This window comes from Branchiostoma lanceolatum, chromosome 12 (assembly GCF_035083965.1).
Source record: "Branchiostoma lanceolatum isolate klBraLanc5 chromosome 12, klBraLanc5.hap2, whole genome shotgun sequence".
Taxonomy (NCBI): domain Eukaryota; kingdom Metazoa; phylum Chordata; class Leptocardii; order Amphioxiformes; family Branchiostomatidae; genus Branchiostoma; species Branchiostoma lanceolatum.
In genome coordinates this window covers 12,661,992-12,686,655 of record NC_089733.1, presented here as the reverse complement: position 1 = coordinate 12,686,655, position 24,664 = coordinate 12,661,992, and the positions used below count along the sequence as shown (strand labels likewise).

General features: G+C 39.6%; 2 protein-coding genes across 19 annotated transcripts in view; one reads left to right on the top strand and one right to left on the bottom strand.

The window, feature by feature from the left end:
- Window positions 1-7,646, bottom strand: part of LOC136445646 (transient receptor potential cation channel subfamily M member-like 2) — a 29,668-nt gene extending 22,022 nt beyond the window's left edge. The window contains exons 1-13 of one of the 3 annotated variants that reach the window (XM_066443769.1): window positions 7,451-7,646; window positions 7,220-7,304; window positions 6,047-6,246; window positions 5,763-5,839; window positions 5,206-5,232; window positions 4,472-4,643; window positions 3,981-4,161; window positions 3,284-3,447; window positions 2,624-2,807; window positions 2,196-2,406; window positions 1,290-1,501; window positions 721-821; window positions 200-334 (exon numbers count right to left, since the gene is read on the bottom strand). In XM_066443769.1, the coding sequence (XP_066299866.1) occupies window positions 200-334; window positions 721-821; window positions 1,290-1,501; window positions 2,196-2,406; window positions 2,624-2,807; window positions 3,284-3,447; window positions 3,981-4,161; window positions 4,472-4,643; window positions 5,206-5,232; window positions 5,763-5,839; window positions 6,047-6,223 (1,641 nt within the window). In that variant the 5' untranslated portion in view covers window positions 6,224-6,246; window positions 7,220-7,304; window positions 7,451-7,646. The remainder of the gene's footprint in view (window positions 1-199; window positions 335-720; window positions 822-1,289; window positions 1,502-2,195; window positions 2,407-2,623; window positions 2,808-3,283; window positions 3,448-3,980; window positions 4,162-4,471; window positions 4,644-5,205; window positions 5,233-5,762; window positions 5,840-6,046; window positions 6,247-7,219; window positions 7,305-7,450) is intronic. The other 2 variants (XM_066443768.1, XM_066443770.1) reach the window with 2 other exon arrangements.
- Window positions 7,647-8,881: 1,235 nt separating this feature from the next.
- LOC136445956 (histone-lysine N-methyltransferase 2C-like) overlaps window positions 8,882-24,664 on the top strand; it is a 62,751-nt gene continuing 46,968 nt past the window's right edge. For 13 of the 16 annotated variants that reach the window (XM_066444210.1, XM_066444196.1, XM_066444200.1 and 10 more), the window contains exons 1-14: window positions 8,884-9,040; window positions 14,086-14,248; window positions 14,778-15,074; window positions 15,201-15,419; window positions 16,131-16,267; window positions 16,600-16,709; window positions 16,861-17,023; window positions 17,220-17,394; window positions 17,717-17,831; window positions 18,930-18,986; window positions 20,945-21,135; window positions 22,021-22,138; window positions 23,811-23,973; window positions 24,504-24,655. In XM_066444210.1, the coding sequence (XP_066300307.1) occupies window positions 14,148-14,248; window positions 14,778-15,074; window positions 15,201-15,419; window positions 16,131-16,267; window positions 16,600-16,709; window positions 16,861-17,023; window positions 17,220-17,394; window positions 17,717-17,831; window positions 18,930-18,986; window positions 20,945-21,135; window positions 22,021-22,138; window positions 23,811-23,973; window positions 24,504-24,655 (1,998 nt within the window). In that variant the 5' untranslated portion in view covers window positions 8,884-9,040; window positions 14,086-14,147. Of the gene's footprint in view, window positions 9,041-14,085; window positions 14,249-14,777; window positions 15,075-15,200; window positions 15,420-16,130; window positions 16,268-16,599; window positions 16,710-16,860; window positions 17,024-17,219; window positions 17,395-17,716; window positions 17,832-18,929; window positions 18,987-20,944; window positions 21,136-22,020; window positions 22,139-23,810; window positions 23,974-24,503; window positions 24,656-24,664 lie in introns of all 16 variants that reach the window. The other 3 variants (XM_066444211.1, XM_066444199.1, XM_066444204.1) reach the window with 3 other exon arrangements.

Genomic DNA, 24,664 nt, shown 5'->3' with positions numbered 1-24,664 from the left:
GTTGTTTTGTCTTACATTTATGTGGGAATTTTGCTACCTTTTTATTACTTAATATATACCTGAATTTGCATGCTGATGTAAACAATGCCTGTAATCAATGGACAGGTGCAGTTCAGGCAGTATTGTTTTTAAAGTTTGAAAGTAATAAAGATTATAGAAAATAATAACAAAATGAAAATAAAAAATGAAATTATCACACCTCACTGTAAAGCCTCTGTAGCCTTCTGACTGTCAGGAAGTCTTTGAGACTGACTCCGTTTTCAAGGAAGAGCTTCACGAAGTTGACCTTGTCTTCAAGAATGGCAGAATACATCAAATCCGCCAGTTCTTCTTGCTGCAAGGCAAGATGTACAAACAAATATATCAATGTTAGACAAGACCTAAGTGCTACATGTATACATGATAACAACATTTGCTAAGACTTTTTAGGATTAACCAGATTTGTCACTTCATACAAAATAAAAAGCCTTTTGAAAACAACTACTTCTCTAATCAATGATTGATATATTGTTGTAGATTTTCTTTGTGTATACATGTACAGTATGTGTCGCTGCTAAAACCCCTGACTACAGATGACCTTGCTCAAGACTAAATCCCAAAGAAAGTCTGTGAGACAGGGGCTTTATTGTAAAGCAGTGACAAGCTATAGACACTGAGCAAGCACTGAATCCTGGCTAAAGAAAACATGAATAGTTAAATAAACAACAACATATGATTCACCTTCCACCTCCTGTCAGCAGTGAAGATGTCAGTCTCAGCGATGTCACTTCTGTTCCAGGCCAGCGCGAGTTTCAGCTGGTGCTGGTAGTCATCCTTGTTTGCTGAAGAATTAGATAAATTGCATGATTCCTAAACAAATATATCGACCATTATCAAAATGTGATGTAAAAGTTCCAGTTCATCCAATACAAGCACATTCAGGTATATGTAGAAATGAATGCCTCAGTGACATATCTTCTGTATGCAAATCAACTCATAATACCTGTAGCCTAGCTATGGAGCCATCTAGCAGCTTCTGAATGAACTGCATGATCAACTGCTCATTTAATGATTTATACACATCACATGCGTCTCACACTGCAGCTGTAAATTCATCTATTTTCGTGCGGACTATACAATGATTTAACTTTTCTTTTGAAAAAGTTCAGTACTAGTATTACAGTTACAGTTAGTAGTTATACAATGGAAATGCATAATTACCATTTCATGAATTCCTTGTGGAGAGATCACTTTAAAAAAAAAACCCACAACGAATATTTCAAGATTTACACGTCCAAAGAAGAGACTACCTCTGAGTAGTGCCCGAAGCATGGCCACATCGATGTTCTTTGCGGATTCCCGACTGTCAATCTCAAAGATGGACAAGAGTTGCTTCTTCTTGATGCTCTCCACCGCCCACATTGTCCACTTGTTAAGTTTGCTTGCATCGTTCCCTCCAAACTCTAACATTATCTTCTCCCTCAGCTCTTCCTCTAGCTGCTTGTCTACACGGCCTACAATTCTGCAAGGAAAATTCATGATATGGGAATTTGAATATTCTGAAATCTTGACGTTTATCTAAATCAAACTGTTTGCACTGTCCTTAGTATTCCTTACATAAAATTCTTTCTCATTTCTCATCTGTATGTATGTATTGCCTAATTGAAATGTAATAAAAAATGAAAATGAAAAATATGTTATTAAATTTGGGTTTGTCATTGTTAGCATATCAAACTTATACTGAATGTATGCGTGTAAGTACAGTACATACACTTATAAACATACAAGTGTAAAGATTTTCTCTAAGCGTTGTGTTAAGTTTTTCTTAAGGAGATATATCATTGAGAAGAAAAACCTGGGTTGCCCCAATGATAGGAAATTCAGTCCAGGCATTCTTCTAAAGGATTGCAAATTGATAACAAAATGATAGATCTATGATGATTCAAAATTTAGTATGGCAACTTATGACTAAAGTTTAATAACTTCAAACTGCACATTTTTTCAACTGTTATAGTTATCCTTAAAACAATTCATTATTAAAAAATCTCAGTCAAATCAAAAACTGAAACCCTCAAAATGATATTATTTTCGTTGCTTCTGCAATTATATATAACTGTTGCATCAAGACCTCTAACAAGATTTCAAGACTTCATTTTACAGAATATTCTTTTAGTAGTTTTACATTCATGTCCCCACACCATACCTGTGATACTTACTCATGCTTTCCAATATGTCCCTCTACTGCTACCACCTCTTCCAGAGAATGGTTGAATCCATATGCAAGTATGTCAGCAGCACCTCCGGACCCTTCTACTATCACAGCAGGGGTGTTGTTGCTTACTCCTTGATAAACAGTTTCCAGGGTCCCAGGTCCCCCCTGCAGTGCAAGCAGGACAACCGGGATGGAGACTGAACTTGAACCTGGAGCTGTGAGAAAAATTAATTCGTTTTTGCGAATTTCTGTTGTTTTTTAATCATTGTCAATTTCTCACTCATTCTGTCAATGTACATGTATTTTCCTGTCTTCCTACAGGACTTTGGACTAGCTTGCTGCACCAGCTTAAGACAAATTGACACACACACACACTCCAAGGGAGTAATACATCAAGCATGTTCCATGTATGTACAAAAGAATCCATCCTACCTTGAGTAGAAGCTCTTGTCTTGTGTTCAGAAATTCTCTTCTCCAACTCTGCCCTGAGCTTGATCTCCTTGCCGAACTGCTCGTTGGTTCCGTCGTCCACTAGGATGAAGTGGGAGTGGTTTGGGTCGAGCGCCGCCCGCCCCGGGGGAGGGTCCTCCAGGTGGTACCCCGCAGGAAAGGAGCCCTACAGTACAAGGAGGTCTTGTGGTTAGGGATGTTGAATCTTGATTCAATCTCTAGCAGGCCTCAGCCATTGGGAAAGGCACTTAAAACCTTTTTTCCGCTTAACTCAGGGAAGGAGCCCTACAAGGTGGTCTTATGGTTAGGGATGTTGACTTTCAGTTGACTTTCAGTTATGGACAATGATTTTGTTTTGACGCTTCAGATTCCATTTGTCTCCACTGAATGTTGTCCACTTTTGTCTCCTGACTGTATGTAACATGTCTTGCCTTGTTTATAATGAGCCCCCTTGGAAATCAACTTTTACAAGTTGAAGGGGCAACCCAGACATCTTATGAATAGGATGAAACAAATAAATAAAAGTTCTGGGTTCAATCTCTAGCAGGCTCTAGCTGTCCCTAACCCTGGCCCTAACCCTAACCCGAACACTAACATATAGGAGTGCCAGAACATAAGGGTGTCGCCATACAACCAGCTGACCTGTGAGTTGATGAGTTCGTCCTTGTGGTGTACGATGCCCCATGTGGCCACCCCGATGGCCACCACCTTGTTGCTGGACCTGCCAGCCACTGCGTTCGTCCTGACTGCCTCTCCAACATGTTTCATCACACCTGTGTGTGTCCCTCCTGTTATAATCCATGCACCTATACAAAGACACACAATTACATGTTGAAGTAGAATAAAGAGAACAAATTTTTAAGAGTAGACATGTAAATATTCCATCAGCTAGATGGAGTTATGCCAAGACAGGACTGAAATTCTCAACCCTTCAAAAAGGCTGTTTCCCGAATCATATAGTGGCAGACTTCAAATGGTTTTCAAATGGCTTCATCTTTATTTTGTGGCAACTTTTTAAAATTTTGTCTGCCAAGTTGGATGGAATGGTTGGAACTTTTGTCTGCCCCAAGCAGGAAAATTCCAACCATTGAAAGAAGCCAAGGATAGTGGCTGTAGAGAAACCTGTGACTCCAAGATGTAAGGATCTGGCTCATTCTCAGTGTTTTATGCTTTTGGCAAGATTTAATACCACTACCCCTTTGTAGTACTCCACTTTTTAGACGATCTGCCTCCTCCTACAAGCAAGCCTTATCAAACGTTGCAAAAACAAAAACTTTAGGTAAAACACCAAGAATGAGTCAGATCCTTACATCTGCTTGGAGTTGAAGAGTTGTCATACCTGTGCTCTGAGCTGCCTTGATTAGACCTTTCCTGAAAACCTCCTGTAGTCTGGGTTTGATGTAGAAGTTTTTGGCACCACCGGTTACAGAAATGAGAAGGTTGGGAAGTTCCAACTGCCACTGCTCCCTCATGAGCTTCAGCACAACTTCTGGCTCGGTTGTGTGGTTCACTCGGACAAACTAGAAAATAAAATAAAAATTCAACAATTCAAATAAGAGGACCAGTAGTGCAGTACTACACAGATGGCAAATTCTGGAAGGTAACATGCAGTCAAAATTGCTTAAGAAGATCACTCAGGGGATAAGTAGGATCTGGTCTATGTGGACAGGTGGTCGCTATGGACAAGAAGTAATGCTTGTGTTGATGGGAAAAAGTGGTGACATTAGCCAAGTGGTCCTTATGTAGAGGTGGTCGCTTCTACAGGTTTGACTGTACAATGTGAAATTACTATAACTAATCATCGCTGAAAAAAAGTCAGGGCATGCTCACCTTCCCAACTCTTTGTCCAAAGCCGACAAATTCTAGTTCGCCAAAAGCGTTTGTCTTGGTGGTAGCTGTGTGCTTCAGTGAGTTCCATTTTGTATCAGATGACTTTTCTTTGGCAATGTGGTGATGTTGAGATCGGAGGTATCCACATTTGCACTTTCTGTCCTCACCTTTGCTGTAAGAACAAAGGATGAAGAAAATCTAGATCTCTGAGTCTGAAATAGTTTTCTTCAAAAGATGTACTATTGTTCAGAAGGAGTTTGTTAATTGAAAATGACAGAAATCAGGAAGTTTTAAACATTCAAATAGACAAACTAGACTGAAAGTGAAAGAGGAACAACAACAGATACATACAGACTGACGGATGAACAGATTAAAAATGTTAGAATAGTGATGACTGAAATTGTTTCAAAGAAATCACGGTAAAATTACAATTTTCATCAGTAACCTGGGTACCATTCTCGGTTGTGACCGCTGGCTCACTTTTTGTAGTAAGCAAGCAAAAAGGGTGAACCAGTGAAAACTACAGAGGATGGTACCCTGGCTAGTTTTGGAGATGGATCGAATTTCAAAAACATAAAGCAGCACAATAACCAATTCTGAAGGACTAATCTGCTTTATAATATCTTGTACTTGCTAGATACTGAATGATACTGAATCAAACATACATACACAAGCTAAAAGAAAAGCCTATTCTAATACTTGCTACCTACACAAACATTACATTATGTGCACACCTGGTTATAGTGCTTTTCCTCTTTTTCCTGTGCAGGCCACCAAAACAAAACAGGACAAAATTGTGATTGGTTGTGAAAAGCAGTGTGAAAGAAACACCCACAAATGTAGTGTTAACACCACAAGAAAACACAGGACAGGCAAAGAAAAGAACACAAATGCTCACTGCACTGTACACACACACACATTTAAGACATGCTGTTAGCCTTGAAGGGTCCTTGCGCTTTGTTTAGGTCAAAACTCAAGGAAAATGCGCAGAGAGTATATGTTCATGAATGTATGAAAAGTTGAACTAACCATGCTTTAAATCAGTACTTTCATGAAGTTCAAAAAAAGGATATTGGCAACAAAGATTTGATCATAAAAATGATTTAACCAGTCAATTACAATTACAAAATCCCTGACTTCTTATTCCTCAGTTTTCATACAAGATGCAATCTTTAAAAAAATTGAAAAGTTTATAACATTGTCATGTCCTTTTTTCCTGGCTTTTTCTGTTCATGGAAAACTGACAAACCATTAAGACAACACAGGCAATGTTACCACAAGTATTTTTTACCTTTTTTCATCTGGAATAAAGGTGATGCATTCTCTCATCTCGACGTGATTACGAATCCAATGGCATGATTCAGTTTGCTGTGAGGACATACAAATGAACTGGTATTGGACTAAGGAATTTACAATCCTTAAAATCTAAAAACAATTCAGATACATATTAGTTACTGAAATGTACTTGATGATATTAGAAATTTCAAATGCATTTGTGGATGACCTATATGTGATCATTGACAAACATTGAGGGAGAAATATATACTTTAAACTGGAGAAAGATTGAAACCTTACCTCACTAGCACCAAAGCTGGAGGAGAATGACCCTGTCCGTCGGTGGCCATTTTTCATGCGATTTTTGCCGCCTTTCCTTGGTAAGAAAGAGCTCTGCCATCCGCTTTCTCCGCCTTTGGTCGTTTTGCTGTGCTTCTCGATAGGCTGAACACGGTTTTTACTGGGCATGGTGGCCATGATGGCTTCACAGAAGCTTTTGCCTAAAACACAGATCTAGAATTATTTGACTGAATAGGAGTGGGGATGGATGAAGGAAAGAGTGCATGGGCAAGTGTAAAAACCCAAAGGGGCGAGTACGCCGCTCCCGGGATTAGAACCCGCGCCAGACTGGTCAGTTAGTGGAGGTTGATCCCCACTGTTACACAAGGAATCGAAAGGTCAACAAGCTTAAGGGAAATAAAGCGCAACAACAAAACCGAGTTAACTCCAGACCAAGTTGGTAAAGGGCTGAATCGTCCCACGTAGGCCTTCATAAACCAATCATATAGATGCATCTATGTCTAATAATGCTAAATGCATTCTTGAAGTAACCGGATAACAGTTAATCTATTGCGAAGTCTTAAGTCCATATCATATATCCTGGTCTTGAATGAATAATATATAACACAAAGATTAAGATAAATCTTGGATTTACAACTGTTTTTCATGTACTAATGATTTATTTATGAACATTTCTTTAGTTCGGTTCAGTTCATCCTTAGCGAGGTGACACTGGTTACTGCACAAGTTCCAGTCGAGTATGACAGAGCAAATTTCGAAGTCCTCCTCAATTACTTTCTTTTATAACTTTACCTGTATTGATTACACCTTGGATATTTTTTCTGCCTTGATATTACAAAGATTGAAACAGTCCAGGCAAAAAATATCAAAAAAATTCCTCCTTTGTGAATCAGACCTATGGCTATCAATAAGACTCAATTAAGAAAATATGTAACATATGCTTATTGCAAATTATTAATGACCCTGTAACGTTAGCATATATCATACTAGTATGGTTTTACCATATAATATATTGGTTTAGGCTTTGAAACAACTTTCTGCTATTAAAATCACAACAAAATGTTGAAAAAATCTTGTCATACCTTGGTCATACATGTTGCAATAATGAAGAGATTCTTATTCTTTAACAGCGTCAGCGATTTTAGCAAAAGGAGAACCATATTTTCAACTTGCCTTGACTACCCTGTCAACAAATCCAATCTGGACGGACACTTTACGGACTCCAAGAAAAGATCATAATCTTGGCGAAGTTAATCCACTATAAAGTACAGGAACAAAGAGTTATGGCCTGAGATTTATGAAGAAATTGGGAGGGGCGATGAGGCTTCTCCCGTTTCAATAGCAACGTTGCCAAACAATTAATCAAAAACAATGTGCGACATTCACATGCAAATTTCGACTTACCTGGTCTTTCAACACTCGGAAACACAGATTCACAGGAAATTTAGGGACTCTAAGAACAGAATGTCAGCAAGAACAGTGCAGGGACTGACGGTAATAAGCCAGATTTTGTGGCAAATTACTCAGCAACATCTTGTTGCCGTTTTCACGCTACAAATCGTCTTGGTGGACTGCCTTCGTCCAAGAGAAATGTCAATCATATGACGTCATGGGCGATACCATTGTACGATATCCAGACAGGTCGTTTGGGCATAGCTTATAATCATTACAAAAAAACGTGAGGTTTTGTAATAATAGAAATTAAAGGAAGCAAAAAAAAAATGGAGAACTAAATCAACAAATCACCACTCAAATTTGATACAAATATTTCAATTTCCCTCCCCCCTCCCTTCGATTAGCACATTTTGTTATGGCACAGTCTGAGGATTTGTGTAAGGTAGGGCGGGAACAAATCAAATCATCAAATGTACGTACTCGTCCCCCGGGATAAGAATTTGACACGAACACACAAAAAAGAAGACACAATAATTTGACTTGCAGAATAAATGGACAAATTGAAACAAGGCCTACAACACATTTGTCATGCATCAGCTTTTATTTTGACGAATAACAGAAAGAGACAACAATTGCACTCAACAAAGGAGCAGAAGAGCCAATGTCAAGGTTCCCCAAAGGTAATGGAAAAATATTCAGTTATTCATCATCAAATACCAAGTAGGCCAGAAGTGGTGATTGAGACAAAAGTTTTGGGCCATCAAGGAGCGTCGACGGTCTACCTGGGTGCCACTTGTAGTCGTTAATACCGGGCTCTCATACCCCGGGACCGGGCTATTCCTTTTTTTATCAGAAACAAAATTAGAATCTGAACAACAGTTAGCGTTATTTACGATATTAGTTTTAAGTTGCGTCCGTTCTGCTGAAATACGAAATGAGTATTAAAATTCAAAGGGCTTTGGAGTCAGACATATTATCAATCATGATGGCAAAACTCACTTTATTCATAATGGCATTTTTGTAAAAGGTAATATCTCCTCTCGATTACGTTTAAATCTTACTTTAAAGCAAGGCATGGGAACAAAAATGAAGTGGATGAAGACAAAGTTTGACTTTCAAACGCCGCTAGGCGGCCAATCGGCCTAATCGCCTTCTTGTCATAAAAAAAGTACACCACCCTGCCCACCCCCGCGCAAAAACGTATTTGCTACGGTCCAATTAAAGCTCTGGCCGATTTTCTTTCTAACTCTGTAATCCATGCGCTTAATGACTTCGCGTTATATTCATTTACAAAGTTTAAAGCTCTTAAAGAAAACATGCAGCATCCTTCAAAATCCTTTATATCTTTAATGATATGAAATTTTGCATAACGTTTCTTTGGCACAGTTGTTTGAGGTAAACTGCTGGTGAACTACTTTCTTGGTGGTTGTTTAGTCGGAGGGATATCGTGTGTTCGTAGAACCAATATGGCCGCCATCTTGTTGTAATAACTACCGATTGTGGTGAATTTTGCAGAAAAATTCTCCAAAACGGCTGGATACATCAAGATTTTGAATCCCGTACCAGCCAGGAAAGAATATGAAGGATCCATATATTACGGTAAGTTTCGTGCCCACGGTGTTCTGAGCTCATCATGGCGCTGAAACTATGGGGGTGCCGGGGTAGGAGGCGGGGAGATAGATCGAAGGCTGGACGATTAAATTCATCCTCGCAGAGCGCTAGCTAATTTCGTATCTTCCTCCACAATTTCTACCCGTAGAATCCTTCATATTATCGTGGGAGTTACTCGAAGCCATGGTATTGAGATTTTTTATCTAATAGCGGTTGGAAAGTGGCGTATAACGGGATTTTACCCGGTCCGCTTGGATCAACCTTGAAGGCTTGATGTGTAAACGATATAGGCCCTGCTACGCTACGACTATGGCAGCCTAGCGTTCTTGCAGTAATACCTCCAACCATTCATTCCCTGCAAAAAATCATTGGACAAGAAACCATTCCTTTCCTCACAGATCGAAAGAGCTTTGTGTTGTAGATAAAATTTGACAGGAATGTTAGATTTTACATGTATTACGGGCGATAGACTGAGAGGCAATGTTTTTAAACGTTAGTTGTGGGTACGCTATCCCACCTCCCCCACTAGCGCCATCACAAAACGCCGCTAATTTTCGGACGGTCCTCTTGCAAACGTACTCTTCTATTCCGGCTCCTAGCGGCCCAATATTCCCCGCATTTCGCTCACTTTGGCTCAGATTATGTCCGTGAGATGTCGAGGTTTCTAGTTGTGTCGGTGTGGATGGTTGTAGAGTTTTATTTAGGACACTAGCGGGTACAAATTTATGTCGGGCGACTTTATGGTAATGTCCAGCCCGGCCCGGGATCTAGGTAGAGCGCGAGGTCGCCAGGTCCCGCAAAATTCCCGCACCTTTTGTTTCGGACGTCCTTGGGCCAAGAACCAAGGGCTAACCTGCTTGTCTGACCAGCAAAACCTCACCTAGAACCCCCTAGCAGAATATTCTCGGTTTTATCGGTACTGAATGTGTGATTTTTGAGCTGGGATAGTGAAGAGAAAATTTATGACTAGAATGAAGGCCGGGACGACCCAATCGGCGCATGTTGCGACCAAATAAAGATAGACCCTCTCGGTAAAGTACAAACCATTTTCTTCAGCGTTTCTACAATTTTCTCCAGTTCCCCAGGACTTCGTAATCAACGATCTCATAGCTTTACGTTACCTGCTGAAAATATATTGTACCCAGACATAAGTTTGTGGGGTCAATGCCCCTTTGTCCAGTGGCCATACTGCACCTTATAGTTTAATTTCCTGATATGGGAAGGTAGTGTCCACAAAGGGAATCAAGATGGGGAGGGGGGTCCACTGTCCACACATAATTTTTCATCTTAAATTAATGCTTTAAAGAGATGAGATTTTATTTTCCTTGCTGTATGTGCGAAAAAAATGTACTAACAAAGTAAGAGTACAGAAACATAGTGATTGAAATACTACTTACGTATGCAGGTTAGTGCAGGTCAAATGTTTAGCTGTGCAGGTTTTTCTGATGTCTACCTGCACGTTACCTGTACTCATCCATGTACTTGGTATATATAGGTTAGTGCAGGTCAAATTCTGTGTTGTGCAGGTATTTCTGATGTCAACATGTACTGGTCCATGTACTGGGTACATTTGTTTATACAGGTTAGTGCAGGTAAAATTGGAATTGTGCAGGTGTTTCTGATGTCTACATACACCTAACCTGTACTAGTCCATGTACTGGGTATATACAGGTCAGTGCAGGTAAAATTTGAGCTGTGCAGGTATTTCTGATGTACCTAACGTGCACTGGTACTAGTAGGTATATACAGGTCAGGGAATGTAAAATTGGAGCTGTGCAGGTATTGTCTACCTGCACCTTACCTGTATTGGTGTATGTACTGGGTGACATACGGCCAGGGGTAACCCAAAATTGCCACATATTCTCTATAGAATTATCATAGTAGCATCATTGACTGCAGCAGATAGATGAAATAGCAAAATCAAAATCTTTACTACCAGGACCATTTTTGAAACATAATTTTTTTTATGCATTGTGAGTAAGATAGAATGTGTGTTGCAGGTAAGGTAAGTCCTGTCTGGTGTATGCAATGTTGAATGTTACCTGCACTAGAACTAGTAGAAGTGCAGATATGGACAAAAAAGTATTTCTTGCCCCGATACTTCAAGGTATGGCATCTTATACGTGTGTCATTGTAGATAGATGGTAGGCTGAAGATGCACCTGTTTTCAGGTGAATCCCCATGAGTTTTGCGTGTCAATGAATTAGTATAATTTCCCCATTCAAAGCACTCACGTGACGTCGGTCATTAGATGTAACAATGCTACGCAACCTTTTGATTTAGTTCACATGCAGAGATGATGGTGCACCTTTGGAATGTTTTGTTTATGTTCGCTGGGTGATGCGGAAAACTAGAAACATTGTCTGTGTAGCAATTTGATGTACAAACTTTGTTGTACACGTATCATGCTTTTTTATAATTTATGGTTCACATTATTTTCATCACATATTTTATTCTGTCAGGCCTAGTGCATTCGTGGTAAATGATTATCATAACTATGAAATATTTGCTTGGATTTTGAAACTTGGTTCAGCAACTTTGCCAGGTTTTACAATAGAATCTGCTAATTGTGCCTGGATTGAAGACCTTTCAGTTTAATTCTTTCCTCCAGATTTCTTGAAATTGTATTAGCAACGTGGCATGAAGGTGTTATCGTTTACAATAATCTAATGGTCCCATGTTAATTTTTTGTCCACAAATGATTAGATACCTAAAACTTTTAAAGCACCAGGTACAAAAATGTGAAGTCTTATCATAATTATGGCATCTTTAGGTTTAAGATTTTGTTTTCTTGTTATAAATGTTAGTATGAATGAAGTATGATACACAATGACATACATCCTGCTTGTGATAAGTTATGTGAATGTTATGCAAGATTTTGAGTTACAGATATTCTGTATCATTTCAGAGAAAGAAATGTTTCTTTATGCAGTAACATGCACGGAAAACTATTCGTGGGACAAATTCTCGGACTCTTTGTCACCCCACTATTCCATTCAAATTATGTATTTGCACAGGTGATTAAGTATGTTATTGCTTCATTGATGGTTGGTAATGCGTTGACCGTTGGATCTACCTGTGTGTTTTGGTGGCGTTAGAGTTGTTCGTACCTTTGTACACAGTCCAACTGTTTCCACCCCTTGCCAGCAATTTGGTATAGTCTTTGGCAGGTTGCCAAGGTTTCTAATAACTCTGCATGAGAGATTTCTTCATGTGCTGTTCCAAGTGTTTACAGGTTGCAAAAATGGTATTTTTTACCGTAGAAAGAGACTTTGACAGCAAATTTTGTAGGTCTTCCTATAAACACCTATTTTAACACGTACAAAATGTTTTTACAGCTGTGTGGAGCAATATGGTTTGTGTTGTTGATATTTATGAATGTAGCATCATGTAAGCTTAGTTTTCCTTGTATTGCTTCATCAATTTTTCATATGTGAAATTCCAGTGACATAGGTATGGATGATCTGAAAAACCTAGGATGTGGTATTTGGTTGGAATTACAAAACAACTACCAGGAAGTGCATTGTGCGCTGAATACAGGCTATCTCCCCTATCAGCTGACAAGAGTGGAATAGTCCTTATCAATCAAATCACCTGTTAAAGGTCACCCGACCATATTTAGGCATGCAGGGTAGAAATCTGATTGGACAGGACTGACCCTGTGTCATCATCTATTGTGTCTTGGAAGATCAGAGGATCATACCATTGGCCCATGCAGGGTGGACAAAATAACATTTTCTCATGCCATGGCAGTACTAGCTTTGTTGTGAAGCTGCTACATTGAGTTACACTTATAATGTGCTACAATGTTGTTACAAACATTTGGTTAATTTGTAGGCTATTACTTGCAGAATGCAGAGTAACATACCACATTTTGTGCCATGACAGCTTTGTTGGGATTGTGAAGCTACTACATTGACTGAGTTATGCTTTTACAATGTCACGCCTATTATGTGCAGTGCTACAATGTTGTTACAAGATACAAGTTAAGTTGCTCCTGTAGGCTATTATTTGTAGAATGCAGAGTAACATGCTTTGATCTTGTGCCTTGAAGATCAAAGCTGATCTCCAAACAGATAGATGTTTTATTTGATATTGAATATTTTACACGTACATGAATTATACAGAATGTACCTGTGAGGTACTGGCTGATAGTAGTCAGACTCAGAGTATGTATAAGGAACAGAAGTCCTTTACGTATTTAGCAATCATCTGACTGAATTTAAAGAAGAAGACATTATAGAAAATGATCACATGACAAAACATGACATTGACTGCACTTTCTTGTATGTTCATATTACATAATGGGTCCAGTGTTTACAAGTAGTTATAATTTAGAAATCCTGGTGTCAATTTTCCATACTGTGGTTGGAGAAACATAATAGATTAATGAATAAATTAAACATATTTAGCTTTAACAATTTGTGTACAAGTCATTGGTGAGTTAAGTGCAGGTAGACATGAGAAATACTTACCTAGAGCTCATTTCTGGGCCTTGCACATTTAACAGTTAGGCATACATGTACGGTAGACTATTAGCATATGGTTCATCCAATGCATATGGGTTTGTCCTTTGGATCTTTTGAGGTAAACCTAATCATCTTTGTCCATATCAAGCTTACATTTTAGTTTTAAAATGGCTGAAGATATTTTGAAAACATGACAAAGAGCAATTTGAAAATTTATGTATTTTTACCTGTGACTTCCCCATCTTTGGAAAAATACGTAGTGGAAACGGAACCTCCTCCCTGCTGAACTGAAGTTCCCTTTTGGCACCAAATTTGTATTGGTTACAGGGTCAGGCAGCAGGGAGAAGGTTAGAATATAAGTACAAACAAAGAGGATAAAAGTTGTCTCCTATTCCTTGCTACAAAATATGTTGTAGAAACTTACCTTTTCCCTGCTTAAGTAGCTTTTTGGCATCAAATTGTATTGGTTACAGGGTTAGGCAGTAGGGAGAAGGTTAAAATATAAGAATGAACATAAACATAGAGGATAAAACTTAAAAAGTTGTCTCCTGTTCTTTGCTACAGGTAACAACTACAGGATTGATCTGTCACATCTGAGGACCAGTGTGATAACACCTCAGTAGAACATGGACGGAGGTGAGCCGTCCGTCACCCCTCCGACACAGCGTAGAGGACCTGGTCGGCCGCGCAAGGATGGACTCTCGCCCATCTCACGGAAACGGAGAGGGTAAGAAAGGGTTGAACAAGTACTAGTTCATTGGCTGATGATTTTTTCATTGTCAAATACCTACAACATATTTTCTTAGCATCCGGGATAAGGTTTGAAGTCCGCATTGTGAAATTTGCCCGTCAAGCATGTTGCGTAGAGAGTATTGTGGCACAATGTATAATTCTTTAGCCTAATATCATCCAAGACGCTACATGGTAAAGAAGGATTCATCTAATAATTTATGAATAAACATATATCAGTATTTCCTGTTTTCTTTTTATAATGATTGCTAAAAGCATTTGGTGGTTATCTTCAAAGTATGTGACTTTCAAGAGAAGTTCATACAGAGGTTCATATTGTACTGTTGATATTGGCATTTTTTTGGTGGTTTTATTTGCACAGTGACTCCACTGCAAATTTCTGCTACTATACTAGAGAATTGTGTCAATCGTTAATTCCAAACACAGCAAAAGCCTCATTTCCCCTCCCACTGCAAAACTAAGTCCATGTGAAAACAACAAATTTACTGTATTTTGTTGTTATTTAGGACTAGTCGAGGCCGAGGTAGAGGTCGTGTGCCTGTGATAGACGATGATGACGACATGCCCCCAGCACCAGCACCTGTCCCCATACCAGTATCAGTACCAAACGTACCCCCAGTCCAGCCTGACTACAAACCTCCAATCACCATCAAATCAGAGGGAGAGCCGGTGGAAGTTAGAACAGCTACCGACCAGCAGTTTTTGCCACAAACTGGTGCAACTGTAGACCTTCCAATGGACACTGGTCCTCCCCCTGGAGACAGCTTCATGACGTTTGGAGGAGGTGACAGTGAAGCAATGGGGTAAGTCAAGTTTTTCATATTTTCGCAGGAATATTCTAATCAAAATTGCATTGGACGACTTTGGCCGGTTTCGTTTCAGTTTTTGAAAGAGAATAATTTATTTTATCACCTCTTTGTTCTCTGTAGGTCGGACATCCGGTGTGCTTTCTGCTGCTGCGGAGAGAGATCTCTGCTGGGGCAGGGGGACATGACCCGGTACGACCCCACCCCAGGGTTCAACCCCTTCAAACGTAGGATAGACCGGTCTCAGCGCTCCTCTACGGAGGCCGCAGGGGATCAGAATGAACGCAGTCCCAAACAGCACCTGACATGGAGGAGACAGAGGGGACCTGGCAAATCCTCCAGGTAAGAGTGCAATAGACCGATCCTGACTGCCCATCACAATTAGCAGTTCAGCCAATGAGAGAATGGCAATTAAGAGTGTAACCAACGAGGGAGCTGCTGCATGTCTATCAAATAATAGCATTTTTTTATGTTTTTGTTTTGCATTTCTAAGTTTTGAGGGTGGGCGGGACTATGGTATATTCTATGTCTCTTCTTGTCCTCACATTGTTACATGTAAAACACATTACATGCACTTGGATTTTCCTAACGAGTGGTCAGTGGTGCTGCCCATTATATATTGTAATCCTAGCATCATCATACTGATTTACCAAAAACAGTTTTTTTTACTGAACTTTTTCATTGTTTCTTTAGAGTGCAATGTTAGATAATCTTAACTCCCAGGATATATGCTCAATAATGTATTTGAAAAAAGCAACATGCTAGAGCTTCCCCTACATGTCATGAAATCATACATAGTGAATGTGCATTTCTATTGTTTTAGTAACTGTACTATAGTACTTTGTGAACCGCAAACTTAAAACATAAGTAGTAGAAGTGGTATCAAGTTTTTGATTATACTGCTGCGAGGGTCTCTGACCAGCAGTCGGCTAGTCTTTCTACCGCGTTTCCAGGTAGCTCTATTATGCTGTTGAGGCCTCACACTGCGAAAGTAAACGCCTTACTGTAGTCATGCAAGATGCAATGAAAGCTTGCTGTATTGTTTAACTGCAGGGACAGAAGTAAGTCTCCCAGAAGATCGAATCCACACTATGAATCGGAGACGAGCTGTTGTGCGGCGGGGATGGATGAGCTGAGCTGTGTGGGCAGGGCGGAGGAAATGGACCCTAGCGTGGTGTTCGAACCTTCAGGTTAGTATAACCACTATTCAGAGGTCACATTTAGATATCATGGCCAGGGCTTTTTCTAGAAAAAATTTGCAAGGGAGGGAGGGAGACCCATTGAAAGGAGTGGAGTGACCAATCGGGGGGATTTTTACCCTTCCACAGAGTTTTAGAGGAAATTTAAGTTAAAATAAGGCATTCTAAGGCTTCCTCGGGGAAATTACTGTCAAATTACTGTGGCCATATGTGAGCTGTAGCGTAGCCGCATTGCACTACCACTAGCTACTTGAAAAAGCATCATGCTTTACCTAAATTGAGGACGATCGTTAAACTTACTTACTTTACTTCTTTCCTATCAGGCCATGCCTGGGCCCACCACTGCTGTGCTGCGTGGTCAGAAGGAGTGTGTTTAGATGACAATGGCATCCTCATCAATGTAGATAAGGCTGTTTTCTCAGGTATCACACAGGTAGGTTCATCCATTCATTGTTTTGTGAATCTTTAGGGTGGTCCCTTCAGTTAACTGAGTAACTGATTACCCGAGCAAGGTTCTCGTTGGAGTGAATTTACGATGATCTATATTATTTGTAAAAGGATTTTGTTTTTCTCTTCTATTCTAGAAATGTAGTTACTGTAAGCGGTTTGGAGCGACCATCCTTTGCCGGAATGCCAAGTGCAATAAACTGTTCCACTATCCGTGTGCGGCGGGGGCTGGCGCCTTCCAGGACATCAAGACCATGTCTCTCCTCTGTCCTGAACACCTGGAGGAGGCAGAGACAATAGGTAGGTAACGTTGTACAGGGTTGGAACTTCATTTATGGGAATATGTGTACCAGTGCACTCAAGTTCTCCCTGGCTAAATTGGCTTTTTGACTTTTCATTGTTTTCTCAAAATAATTTATCCCAGGGGAAAATACGATTTTTAGTAAAACTTTTGGAAGGAATCTCTGAAAACCAAACATTCTGTTGTTTTTCCCAGGGGAGAACGCGTGCTGCGTGATCTGTGACTTGCCAGGCGACATCTCGGACCAGCTCTTCTGCACCAGCTGTGGGCAGCACTACCACTGCACCTGCCTGGACCCCCCTGTAGAAATCAATCCAGTGGTACGGGCCGGCTGGCAGTGCCCAGAGTGCAAAATCTGTCAGACTTGCAGGTATCTACAGTATATGTTTTGTTTTCCTGCTTTGATACTGGATTTGTCCTCAAGTTAGTTAATGTCCTTCCCACACCAGATGGTGCATATGGCGGTGCCCAACCTTGTTTCAATAGCCCTTGGGCCACACAACTTAGTACAAGCACTACAGTAGGGCGCTAGTGGTGTATGTTCAACATCCATGCTCTTTCCCAAATGCTGAGTACTCAGCAGAGTAAGCAAATATGTATGTTTGATTTGTGATGTTGATGGTTGTTTTGTATATGAAAATCTGTTTCTAGCCTCTATTTCTACCTATGACATGATTGTTGTTTGTTGCTAGGCAACCGGGGGATGACAGCAAGATGCTTGTTTGTGACACCTGTGACAAGGGGTACCACACCTTCTGTCTGAAGCCAGCAATGAACACCATACCAAAGAACGGCTGGAAGTGCAAGGTAGCGTCCCAGGGTCTAGTTACTGTAAACTGCAGGGTTTCCCACGGTGGTTGGTCCCTTCTGTTGACATTATAAGAATAACATGTATTTTTGTGTTGAAAATAAGTAATTTCAACGATGTGTCGGTGTGGGAAAAACTTGATAAGGGACTTGATTATTATGTGTATAGAAATCAATATTTTTTTGCTGCATGCCACATAATGTGTTCTATAACCTCTCTAGACTTTTTCCAATGGAATGTGTTTGTTTGTTTGTTGTGACTTGTTTTACTCTTGTCTGTCGACTATTTGCAGATTTGCCTATCCAGTAAATAGAAAATCTTCCTCCTGGTGTTGTGCCTCTTGCATGATTTTGCCATGTTTATGAATTTAATTGCGATGTATGTTCTTGGAATGTTTTTGCGGTGGTGTTTGCATATCTGCATGTTGTACATTTTTGTCTTGCAGCACTAAAGATAACTTTCATGCATAGTTTATTTAGTATAGGGCATACATAATTTTTATCTGAAGGAGTTTTGTAGGTTGGTAACGGTGTGCATTTAGGCTTTCGACCAATTGCCTCTACCATGGCAAGCTTGGTTATGCCTGCTCTGTTCATATGGCTATAACAAAGATGTAGTAAAAAGCAGCTAATCTGCGATGTTTTTATATTTTTGAAAGACAGTGGTATTGAATGTACCAAAGTTTCATTTTCTCTTTCTAACTGTAAATGTTTGGACCAAAATGACGTTTTCTGTTGTTTTTTGTAAATTGCCTACATAGAAATATGTCATAGAGATTTGGTATTACATTGTGGGACTTAAGCAGATGATGAGAGAAGATATCTGGTATTAGATGTCGCCGAGAAACCTTTTTTGCGTAGTTGTTTTTCCGCTGTAGTTGCCTCACCGTGTGTTTTCCCGTGCTCTCACGTACACCTCTGCCTTGTAGCAGTGCAAAGAACATAACGTACTTCTCTCAAAACTGTGCACCGAGTAGTAACATTGACAACAATGCACTGAGCTTGCTTGCTACGATAAGTTTTACCTGGTGGAGGCACGAGATTTCGCTTGATTTCTCTCCTTATGTTTTATTTCCTCATCTTGCCTTTTTCTCGTAGACTTGTCTGAACCGTAGTGAATCAGGCCCATTGATTGGGACGCCAGAGCTTGCAATGGTATCAGCTGTTTACTTTATGTTAGCTTTTTTTACCCGCCGTTGTGTGTGTGACTCTCTGTGATGAGCTGCTTCCATTTAGAATTACAACCAGTTAAATTTAAAAGTGATCTCAAACCATTTTAGGTCAGTGAAGAGCTATTCTTCCACTGGTCATGACAGAAAAGAAAGCCAAGAAAAAGAAAAAAAAGAAGATGTACGCTATGTACAGTATTTACAGGTTCATTGTATCAGGAAAATTCCCCTAGCTCTTTTCAACAAGCACAATGAACAATGGATCATAGCTTAATGTCCGGTCCTATGGACTGCAACATTTTCCAGTATGTTGGGTAAGCGACAACAGCTGGGATTCGAACTCCCAACCTCTCGGTCCAGAGACAGGGTCGCTAACCACTGGACTATTCATGTACTCGAAGTACAGAAAAGAATTATATTTTTGTAGGTTGCCCTTGTAAGATTGAATGGAAGCAAACTTTGCATAGAAAGTCACACACATGGTTATGTAATTATTTTATCTCGTTTATGTCGTTCATAATTATGAAAATTAACCCTTCATAAGTATTGGAATGTTTCACACTTAACTGAGTTACTAACCAGAGATTTATATTCATGTTATGTGCATGCAGTTGAAATGCCTGCTCTCATTAATATCAATATTAACCTTAACCGATGACTAACAAACCTGTTGTATTTATATCTATTTATTGTATACCTGATACCTGTACACATTTTCCAGTATTTTAAACAATACTGTAATCAAGGAATCCTTTTTCGGATACTGTTGACTTACTTTCATGTTTTAAAAGGTGGAGGGTCGCCATGACTTCTTTCTTTCCCTCATTGGATTTTTGTGCTAAAAAAACTTACATTCAAGCAGGTGAATCAGATTGTTTTGTGGTAAATGTGCTTCTTTGATCTGCAAGTACACACAAATTCTTAGCTAAACTAAAAGGTGCAGTAGGTTTTAATTTTTTCCAGCTTGTAAAAAAGTTCAAATGTTACAATTGCATTGATAGTAATGCAGGTAGTTTCTTCTTAATTTTTTTTCAGATTTTTTAAAAGAGACTTGAATTTGTAAAAACTTGAAGCAACTTACTTTGTTTTATGAAAATCATTGCACAAATTTTTGCCTTCCAAATCAGGAAGACATTTTTTTTAGATTAAGACTTGTCATAAACGATTTTGAAAATAAAATTTTCAGTTTGCCTTCTATCGTCTACTATAGCCCTGTATGGATGTAGAATTAGACGTATTTGGATTTCTTTGTAGTATGGTTGCCACTTGCATACATTGTAAGACTCCTTATCTGGGGTCTGGTGCAGATTCCAAACCAGATGTTCTTGAGAAAAGGTCTTAAGGCCACTTGTGTAGACAGTCTGGTTATAGAGATTGAGTTGAAGGAGGGCAGATCAGTGTTAAAGGTTCTGTAGAAGCAGACATACCTGACATTTTAACTCCCTTGAATTTCCCTGTCTCAATGTGTGTTTTGCCTTTCAATTATTGCTTGAAAGTGAAAGTTTTAAGACAGAGATGGACCGAAACTGCATAATCAGAAGACAAACTTTTATATTTGTGCTACAGTGTCCCTGATATGAGTATATGATTGGAAATTAATACTTTCTTGCTCTTCCTTTATGTAATGAATTTGAAATCATTTTTCTTACATCTTTCAAAAATTGATGCCCCTTAGAACACAAAAATGAACTCAAGTTTGCCCCTCCTTTTGATAGCAAATGCTAAAGTTTTTTTATTTTACTTCCATGGAAAAAAAAATCAATTATACTCACTTTAAGAATGTAGTTCCTGTAAGTGGTCTTACTCAAGTTTGCACTTCTTTTTGATAGCAAATTTTAAAGTTTCTTTCTTACTTCCTTGGAAAAAATAAATTATAGACCTTTTGAAAAGCATGTAAGCATAACACCAGGGTCTTACTGAAGTTTGTTGTTTTCCCACACCCAGAACTGCCGAGTCTGTGGAGACTGTGGATCCCGCACACCTGGCAGCGGCCCCAGCTCCAGGTGGCACCTGAACTACTCGGTATGCGACAGCTGCTACCAGCAGCGCAACAAGGGCCTGTACTGTCCTGTGTGCGGGAAGGCCTACCGACACTTCACGCAGAAGGAGATGCTACAATGTGACGGCTGCAGAAAGTAAGACTTTAACCTCCTCTCTACTGCCTAACCCCGTAAGCAAAACAAATTTGGTGCCACATAGTTACTTTAATAGGATGAAGGTAAAGAAAGATTTACAACAAGTTTAGGGCCAGACTCTTGAAAAAGTTCCAGAAACATTTTACAAACCAAACCTACCCACATACCAAATATATGTAGGTTTTGGCTAAAGTATGCAGAAACACAGACAGGCAGAAATACATACATACAAACAACAATACAAGTTAGATTAGAAGAATGAATATGTGTTACTTTGAATAAAGTCAAAACAATTATTTCATAGAAAGTTTTTTCTGTAGATTTAAAGGGTTTTACTGTCATTCTTGAATAGATCTAAGGGGACAAAGGGAATTGTCAGTAAGTTTACTCTCTTGGACAAGAGAAGGTATATTTCATCATTTTGCATTATTGTGTTGGAAGTGATTTACTTCCAACTATTCCTGAAATCAATCAAACAATATCACAGATATCAAAGTTTCAGTTCAATAGGGAGGTCTACAGTTAGCGATTGTTACAGGTTGCACATGTGTCTTGTATAGCCTTGCATATTTTGTTTGTGGGACTTGGTGATAAATGTTCTAAAAACACACATCTCTCCGTCGTAACTGCTTGTCAGTTGTGTACAAGCTGTCAAAATTTTGCGGAAAAATACATACACCTTACAAGTTCTATGTCATGTCTGGAAATGTACTGCCCAACTATATTGAATGACTAATGGTGAGAAAAATATTTTTTGTCAGGCATAGCAATATTGTTGTCTGTTGCCACATTATCTTCTTGCTGACTAAAGCTGTTGATGTCTTTTTAATCAATTTATACCATGCTGCAAAATTAAAGTTTTTTCCCTCCTTTTTTTCACTTCAGGTGGATCCATGCTGAGTGTGACGACTCCGTTGACATGGCAACGTATCAACAGATGAAGGAGAACGAGTGTCAGTACGAGTATCTCTGCCCTGTGTGTAAGAACAAGGATGACAGCGATGTGAGTGCAGCTTTCTACGTAATACTGCACACAGCTTTAGGACTAGTGAATGATTATGTCAAGCCCCTGTCACACCTTGAGGACCTTCCCACAACTTTGGCAACCAAGGTCGGCACTGGGTTGGGAGTAGCCTTGAATTATTCTTATGCTGGCTCCAGTTTGATCCTCTGATTGCATGCAAGCAGAATATGACTTTCGCAACTTTCATGTTCCAAATTCATAGTCAGCTGGCGCAAATGATATTTAAAGATTAGTTGGCAACCTCGTCGACCAACTCCCAACCACAGGTGATCTTCTTTTGACTAAATCCCAACCATTGTCTGGAGAAGGTCAGGAGGCTATGGTTGACTATGTGTGAAAGGGGCTTAAAACATATATCCTCCCTGTATGTTACTGAAAATGAAAAATATGTGGAAGTTTGAAAGGCCATGGATAGGTATTCATGACAACAGCAGCTAGTAACAACAAAGAGAATGTGCATCAACAGATAGTTGGATTTTCATACAACAGTTAGAAACTTGTCAAAAAAGTTCACATTGCCCTGATAAAGGTGGCAGATAAGCTGCAAAAACGTTTGCAGAGAAGAAAAAAAAAAAAAAAAATTATTTACCAACCATATTAACCTATTTACAAATTGCAGTCTGTATTGAATTGTTATGGAACTTCTTCCTTAAACGATTACCTACTGTAGATAACCCTAGCTTGTGTTTCTGTCCCTCCCGCAAGAGCAAGGAGGGGAAAAACTTTAAGGTGAGATTCAAACGTTTCCGAAGGTCTGGACACTGGAGCATCTCTCATTGTACTTTTCCAGGGTCTCGTGATCCCTTATGGTCTCACTCCCCCTCCCTTCATCTCATTGTTCGTTTTCACTTTTCAGCATTAAGGCCAGGGATCTCCCCATAAGAATTGAACCATGGTGCCCCCCTCCCCCATTATACTGTAATCCCAGGCACTATTTTCAAAAACAGGATTTTCAAAAACAGGATTTTCTACAGTTTTCCTTGTTTCGCCATAGTACTATGGCCTTGGACTGTCATGCATGCCACCTCGGGTGGTTTTACCCGTCATTATTTCTGGGGAGATCCCTGAAGTCATTTACCTCCATGGCGGAAACTGTCATTACATTCTACTGTTGCATGTGGCAGAAAGAAATGGGTGCAAGATCTCTCTCCTTACTTAGAGTCTTAACAATCACTGAATCCTTGGCTCATACTGTTTTGAATGGAAGAAAGGCTCTGAATTTCTGGTGAGCTTCAGTTGAAAGGACTGAAGTTACAAAAATGTGCAAAACTCTGATTATGGTTTTCAATGCTTCAAAATGATTACGCCTTCTACACCAGATCTGGGGTATAAACAATTAGATTGAAAATAACTCAAACTTTGTCATACTACTAGGAAAATAATGCATCACATATTTGAAGGCAAAGAATGAAATATATATAGGAAAATGATTCATTACATGTTTTAGATTTTTGGTGCCAAAAATTTGTTGTCTTAATGTGTTTTATCCCATAATTGGAGAAACTTCATTTCAAAATTTTCCTGAAGAATTCTGTTGAAGAATGAATTACAGTAGGAAAATCATGCATTCATTACATGTTTTAGATTGCCAAAAGTTTAGATATCTACAGGACGAACATTAACCCCGTGTCTGGTTCCCTGCTGCTGAAAGGTCCCCTACCTTTCGCTGTCCCCCCAGGCCATCACCGGAGACGCCGCCGCCGCCACGGGAAACTTATCGTCCTCATCGTCAACGGTAACCAGCTCCGAGGCCGCCATGGCGGAAGCCGAGCTGAGAGAAATGGAAGAAATGGTCGCCAAAGGAGAAGACCTGGGTACGTCCTAAAATGGAGCGTTGAGTTTCTTTGGTGTTCCTTCTATTGATAGGTTTCAAAACCTCAATGCTCTGTTAACATCTTTCATGCGGATAAGATAGTCATGTACATTTTTACATTACGTATATTGTACATTACGTGCTCCACTTTTTTTGACTTTCAAAATGCCTACCATTCTCCTGTGGAATTGTTGCGCTGTCATTTCATCCCATTATTGGATGTCTTTGAATTCATTGATAGAAGATTTTTCACTTCCCTGTTATTTTTCAGAATTGGAAATAAAACATTGAAATTATTAATATTGATTGAAGAAAAAAATGGTTCTGCCGTCAGCAGTTTTGTTGATTTCTTTTTTCTACGACAGTTGCAAAATTCTACCAGAATTTTACTTTGACGTTTAGTCTTGTGATCGGTTTTGCAGATTCATGTAGGTACATGTATGGAGTGTGCTTCTCTCTGTTTTCCGTTGATCTCTTGTGTTGACTTCTGTTTGGTTTGCGGTGTGTTGAGTGGAGTGTTTTGTCCGACAGGGGAGGCAATGGACGATCTTGTCTTTGCAGCTGGCAAAAAGGAGGGAGGGATGGAGATGATGAGAACAGCCCAGGACCCCCTGCAGAGCTCCCATGATTCCTTCATGTCGACCAATGAGGACAGTTTTTCCAGTATGGATGTTGACATGTCGGTAAGTTGA